We start from the raw sequence: 6,609 nt of genomic DNA, 5'->3' as shown, positions 1-6,609 counted from the left end.
CTACTCTCTCTCTCTCTCTCTCTCTCTCTCTCTCTCTCTCTCTCTCTCTCTCTATATATATATATATATATATATATCTCCAACTAATTAATTAGTATGGTAATGCTACCTTTTGCAGGTATCTGTGGGTAAAAAGTGGAGAGCCCAAAGAATGGCTTGTATTGACCAACTTAAGGAGGTGACAATAGAGATTTCCAATGGGAACAAGGAATTGGAGTTGGCAAGATTCTTGTTGGAGGATGCTAAGAATTTGAAGAAGATGGTCTTACAGTTGAGTGACTGGTCATACTCTCCAAAGAAAGTATTGCTAGCAAGGAAGTTGTCGTCGTATTCATCAAATCTTAATATGGCAGCAAACATAGACCATATCAATTCTACTGCCACAATTGTCTTTGAGGCTGCTTAACGAAAACCAAGTGCGAATCCACTCCTACGGTCCAGCTTCAAGTTTATTATGCTGATGCATATATCTATTTTGAATGAACTTTGATTAAGTGAAAAATAGATATATCTATTTTGCATATATCTACTGATTTTATTTTGAATCAGATATAGAATATGGAATTCTATTCCTTATGTTGATTGTGGTTATTTGCTTGTTATGTTGGGTCTCATTTATCATGTCGGGTATGTGCTTGGATTTTTTTGTATCATGAAGATGCTTGTGCACCTATATGATTATGATATGTAGCTGAAGTAAACAAGAAATATAGCCAATAGCTAATGGTCAGCTTTAAGCAGAACCATTGTAAGGTTAGTGAACACAGAAATATTACTGTGACACAATTTGATGGAATGAATTGTAAGGTTTGATGGAAGATGGTGAGTTTTGGCATTTTCAGTTCATCAAGACTGAAATTGGTTGATAGTGTTTACTTTGTTGAGATGGTTGTTTTGCTTTGAGAGGATTGGTGGAGGTAGCTGTTGTACACTTGTACTCTATTCATGATTTAAGTTTGGATGAGAGGGTAAAGTTTCTGTTGGTTGCTCAAGGGTATGCATATCAAACTCTAATTCTGTTTATCACTATGTACTAGTCGATCCTTTCTGGTATTTGAAATTCGTCACTTAAAGGCTGATTTTTTTTTTAACAAAGTGGATGTTTTGTATGCATTAGTACTTTTGGACCTTTGGTTTTTACTTGCTTCGATCAAAAGATGTTTTGTATGCATTAGCATCACTATATAATTGCAAAAACTTAACGTTAAAGCTCTTTTTTTCAAGAGTTGTGATATCCTGGAAGTTTTCTTGTCTTATCTTTGAGTTAGATTTTTTGACATGTTTTGGTCTATTGTTTTTTTACCGTGGAATATTACTGATGCCGACTAAAGGAAACAAAAAGAAAAGAAAAGAATAGAGAACCAAAGGGAGAGGGGAGACGGAAGAGGAAGGGAGAAAAGTGAGGGAAGGAGAGATGTGGGCTAGCTTATGAGGTGGTAATTGGAAGAAAATATTGTCAAGGGCTTACTGCTCTAGAGAGGGAGTAGTGAGAATTTAACGCTATGGTGATGGGATTTTGCTGTAGGATTTGGTTTGGGTGAAGAGGAATGTCTATTTCTCTATCGGTAATCTGTTTTCTGTTGGTTCGGGTTAAAGAGTGTAGTTTTACGACTGGCATCAAATTGCTTGCGCTGCATGTTGTCCTCCATTTCTTTTTGGTTCTACTTACGACAGGTGAGTGACTCCTTTGTTTTACAACTACACTTGTTTTTCTTTATTTGCTCTGTAAGTTATGGTTTTGTGAATTGGTTTTTTTATTGTTTACTTGTAGAATCAAGTAAATCATGTTTGATAGATGAAATGATTTTGTGTGCTTGTGTTGTGGTCCGGTTAGTACCTACTGCTTGCAGCTAATGTGGGAGATGTACAAATTCCTTAATTCCAGCAATCTCGGTGGCAGACTTTTCGTCTTCTTCGACCTTTCCTTGCGTTTGTGTTCTTCGTCCCCCGACCACCAATACGAAGCTCTCCGCGTCAAGAAATGGGAGGTTGAACTTGAAGAAGGTGAGAGTGAGACTGATGGTGAAGATAGGTAGTGGCTATGGTCGAAGCGGAGTTAACTAGATACAACATCCAACTCCATTTCACCTCAGTCCTGCTCTTGGCGGCTAAGAGTTGCAGCTGCAGTTTTGAGACTAGAGAGATTCAAGGGTGAGAGAGATGTCCGAGTCTCGTAGGCTTTTTTTTTTCTTTTCTGAAAGTATTACATTCCTATTCAAAATCTACTAAAATAAACTAACGAAGTGTAAGCTTCAGGATTTCATTTAAACTCCAATGTTATACCAATTCAATCCGGTTTTGTATCCTATCAAAATTCAATCTGTGTTCCCAAACGTGGCCGAAGTACCTATAAACACTGCTAATAGGTCACAAAGCAGACCCTGAAGAGAAAACTGATATTTATCATCACATTATCCAGTTCTATAAGGTTGAGGTTCCTAAACTATAACAAACCAACAAAAGACAATAACCATAGCACTTCAAAAATATACTTGAGGATGCTCACGCCTCTCTTAGTGAATACCACGCACACACCACTCTGAAATATTACACAAAATTGCTGAAGGGGGATACACAATTTGAGGAAAAATGAATAGCTAAGAACAAATGGAAAAGAAGAAGAATAAATAATAAAGGATCCAATAATAAATAAACAAAAACACAGTATCTCCAGCCTTGAAAAATGGAGTTGGTACTGGAAGGAGGATTGAGACCTGTAACAAGAAAGTGAGGCTGGTGTGAGATGCATGAAAATAGTACTGATAAATTGATAGTGGAATATTTTTGAACAAGGCCTTCAAAAATTCAAAAAACCCGATGTATACTTGGCTCTAAGTTCCAAGTAAATCAAACATTAAATGAATCAGAGAGTCATCCCAACAATCATTTTGGTTCTGCATTCTTTACTAATAGTTCACCTGTTCGGTTATTAAATCAAGAAAAGCCACGAGTCATCCCAACAATCATTTTGGTTCTGCATTCTTTACTAATAGTTCACCTGTTCGGTTATTAAATCAAGAAAAGCCACTGCTATCAGCAGTGGATCTGTGATTGTTTTTCATAAAAGCAAAACTATCTTATTACGCTGTATGTTTTCATAAATATGCATACCTTACAAGATGTCCTCCTTCCACGATTAATCGATTCCAGCTATAAAACATGGGAAGCACAACGAGATCTTTGGAAAAACATCTCAGCAACAAAAATATCCACGTCACAATATTGGGAAACAACCACAATTGGGCGGCCTCACTCAAACAGCTTCTTAGACAGATGCAAATTGAAAGCAAGCAACTGATTCAGCTTTTTGGGGCAAATACGGCCAGGGCATTTGCATGTTGAGGGGAGAGACTGTTAAGAAGGGGCTGCATTTGATGGCCATAGATTGAAACCAGGTGAGTAAAAGCTCTGCCTACATGTTCTTTGACTTCGGTAGTTTCAACTGGTGATGCCACAACTTGAGCAAATACATTAACCAACTCAGGGACCAGAGAAAGAATCTGATTAAACAGAAAAGAAGCTGGTAAGGAATCTGACGTCACTTGCTAAGGACCAAACCAATCCAACATTTCTGAATTTTGAGATACACATAATCTTTCACAGAAACTCCACCAAATCAACAACCATTTAGTCAGCTAATTGTAATCGAAAATTATATTTAGCCATCTAAGCGTGTCCATTTCTTATCTGGCTTTTGTAAGGACTAAAGAGTACCTCTAAAATGGTGGTTCGAAACATTAAGCTAAAATTTTAAAGGCACGTCCGCACTTTAAGGGCTGTGCGGACGTCCTCTTTAGATCCTCTCCGTATATCAGTCGGGATCAGAGGCAGATGTCCGCACGCCCTTAAAGTGCAGACGTGCCTCCGTTCTCCACCGTACGGCTCCGACGACGCGGCGCCTCCACCCCAGCGACCTCCGGAAGCGCCCAGTGCCGATCACTTTTCCTCCTCGGCGAGATCGAGTTTGAAGTTTTGGGTGATCTCGCCAGAAAACTGGAATTCGGTGGACTCGCCGGGGAGGGAAAGTGGTTGAGGATGCTGCTGGAGTCCTCTAGGGTGGAGGCGCGCCGTCGTTGGCATCATCCGGTGGCGAACGGAGGCACGTCCGCACTTTAAGGACTGTGCGGACGTGCGCTCCACATCGTTTTCGTATATATATATATATATAGTACGGTCCTTTTCAGATAACAAACCTCCTTATTTATTACGCAAAAGGTAAGGATTTCTTTAATTGACCTACTTTTCGATCAAATTGATAATCATTAAAGTATTCAAAACTGTGAATTACACGAACGGTTATGATTGAACATATTTGGTTCGCTCATTGTAATCATATAGTTTCGACACCCTAACGATCACCAATTTAGCTGAAATTTTGTAGAGATGATCATGTCATATATATTTAGATACTAGTTGGCTATGATCGAAAATTATGACCGAAGTGGTTTTATTGGCAAAATCCGTACCTTTTGAATAAATAAGGATATTTGGACCTGATAAAGATTGTGTGTGTGTGTGTAACATATATACATATACAGAGAGAGGGAGAGGGAGAAAGATTTTAGGAGATTTTATCATCTTGATCTAACTGAGTTTCAGGTTGAAGAGGGGAAACAATACACTGACCTCGGCATTAGATGATAAAACAAGAGTAGAGACGCAAGTGTAAACTGCCATGGACTCCTCGTGATCTTCTTTTAATGGAAGAACTTTCAAAAAAACAGGAAGTACCTGAACAATTAACCAGGACATATTCCCAAAGCTCATAAATAACCACCCAACAGAAAAAACATTGTAAGTCACAAAATGCCATCGTCAAGATTACCTCATTCAATGGGATAAGCTCTGGGTGCACCATTATCATTCTTGCAACTGCACCAGCTGCATTATCCCTGACGGCATTATCTGGCTCAGATTCCCCAAATAGTGGGGAAAGCCGACGTAATATATCTCCATAATATCTGGAATCTAATTAAGGAAAGTTCTAGTGGAAGGTAGATTCAAGTTTTAATAGTTTAGGCTTCAGTACTAAATTTATTACTATAAACCAGATAAGTTAACAAAGCTTCAACATATGGAACAGCCACAACACAAATGAGATGGCAAAGAAAATACAAAAACAAAAGTTCAAGTTTTAAGAGTTTAGGTTTCAGTGCTAAATTTCTTGCAAAAAACCAGATAATTTGAAAATGATTCAACATATGAAACACAAATCAAATGGCAAAGAAAATTCAAAAACCAAAGTAAGCACGGGAATTAAAAAAGAAAGACCATAAGGATACTTGAATGTCCCCTCACCCCCATTTCTGCACAACTCACCAACACAAAATGCAGCATTCCTCCTATTGGTTGAGTCTGAGGATGTTAGTTCCTTGAGAACCAAGGGCATCACATTCTGAAACCAGAGAGTTTAAGAATTTAAATTACTGTATTCTAGAATTCATTTGAAATATACTTAAATTTCATATAAAAAAATAAAATAAGATGAAACTACATCAACATATGTGGCAATTGGAGCACCCATGTTCTGGGCAACTTCAGCAAGGCAGGCAACAACCATGGTCCGATCTTGCAATGGGCGTGAAGCTCTCTGCATATGCCAATAGTTGAGTTAGTAGCATACAATCATAAGATATTGCAACTTAATAAGTTAATATGCTATGAATCTTTATCACAACCCACCGCAAACTCCATTAAAGGGCCAAAAAGTTTTGCAAAGTTAGGTGCAAAATGAGGACCCATGGACTTGGCATAAGCAGGGAGCAGGTCAGAGACTGCATCCATGAGCTCTTCATCATGTTCAACATCACCATCATCAATTTCATCATCAGATCCTGACTGCTGACAAGCTGATTTCTCCTGAAGAAGTACCAAAGTGGCATCGACCAGCCGAGACATATCTATTTAGACGACCACACTTCATCAGCATTTCAAAGCTATTTCAACCATTAAATAATGACTTACATCTAATAAAAACAAAAAAATGATCCCGTCTTTAAATAATACTTACAGGGTTCAATCGCCATATATCCAAAATCTTTGATGATGTCAGCCAGGCTCAAACAAGCTTGGGAAACCACTTCCTTGTCGTCATCTTCAGTCATAGTCTTGATATAAATATTCATCACAGTATCTGCACATTATGATGAGTATTATCGTATTAAAACACGGCAAGACATCCAAAGGGACCAATATTACTGAATAAGAATTTTACCTAGAACTTCTTTAGCCTTTGTTTGTCCTTCCTGCAAAACAGGCAGTATAATATAAGTAGCATATTCTGACACCTCTAAACTTCCGAGAAACTATAATGAACGCATTAATTTTTACAAGCTGTGAGATATATATATATATACAGTCGGGATCCAGAGAGGACATCCGCACAGTCCTTAAAGTGCGGACGTCTCTCCGTTCTCCACCCTCCGGTGCCGACGACGGCGCCCCTCCACCCCATAAGACTTCAGCAGCGTCCTCGACCACTTTCCCTCCCCGGCAAGTCCGTTCTTTTCCAGTTTTCCCACGAGATCACCCAAAACTTCAAACCAAATCGATCTCGCCGGAAAACTGGAATTCGGCGGACTCGCCGGAGAGGGAAAGTGATCGGGGACG

At 38.9% G+C, this 6,609-nt stretch overlaps 2 protein-coding genes across 2 annotated transcripts in view; one reads left to right on the top strand and one right to left on the bottom strand.

The window, feature by feature from the left end:
- LOC101307791 (F-box/FBD/LRR-repeat protein At2g26030-like) overlaps positions 1-690 on the top strand; it is a 3,719-nt gene extending 3,029 nt beyond the window's left edge. Inside the window, exon 5 of the mRNA XM_004299880.1 lies at positions 119-690. Within this exon, the coding sequence (XP_004299928.1) occupies positions 119-406 (288 nt within the window). The 3' untranslated portion in view covers positions 407-690. The remainder of the gene's footprint in view (positions 1-118) is intronic.
- Positions 691-2,196: 1,506 nt separating this feature from the next.
- The window catches only part of LOC101311583 (probable importin subunit beta-4-like), a 9,644-nt gene continuing 5,231 nt past the window's right edge, over positions 2,197-6,609 (bottom strand). The window contains exons 13-21 of the mRNA XM_004301455.1: positions 6,215-6,245; positions 6,011-6,133; positions 5,683-5,900; positions 5,495-5,590; positions 5,283-5,395; positions 4,826-4,961; positions 4,627-4,731; positions 3,112-3,500; positions 2,197-2,714 (exon numbers count right to left, since the gene is read on the bottom strand). Coding sequence (XP_004301503.1) covers positions 3,300-3,500; positions 4,627-4,731; positions 4,826-4,961; positions 5,283-5,395; positions 5,495-5,590; positions 5,683-5,900; positions 6,011-6,133; positions 6,215-6,245 — 1,023 coding nt within the window. The 3' untranslated portion in view covers positions 2,197-2,714; positions 3,112-3,299. The remainder of the gene's footprint in view (positions 2,715-3,111; positions 3,501-4,626; positions 4,732-4,825; positions 4,962-5,282; positions 5,396-5,494; positions 5,591-5,682; positions 5,901-6,010; positions 6,134-6,214; positions 6,246-6,609) is intronic.

Source organism: Fragaria vesca, linkage group LG5 (genome assembly GCF_000184155.1).
Source record: "Fragaria vesca subsp. vesca linkage group LG5, FraVesHawaii_1.0, whole genome shotgun sequence".
NCBI classification, from domain to species: domain Eukaryota; kingdom Viridiplantae; phylum Streptophyta; class Magnoliopsida; order Rosales; family Rosaceae; genus Fragaria; species Fragaria vesca.
This window is presented reverse-complemented; position numbering and strand designations above follow the sequence as displayed.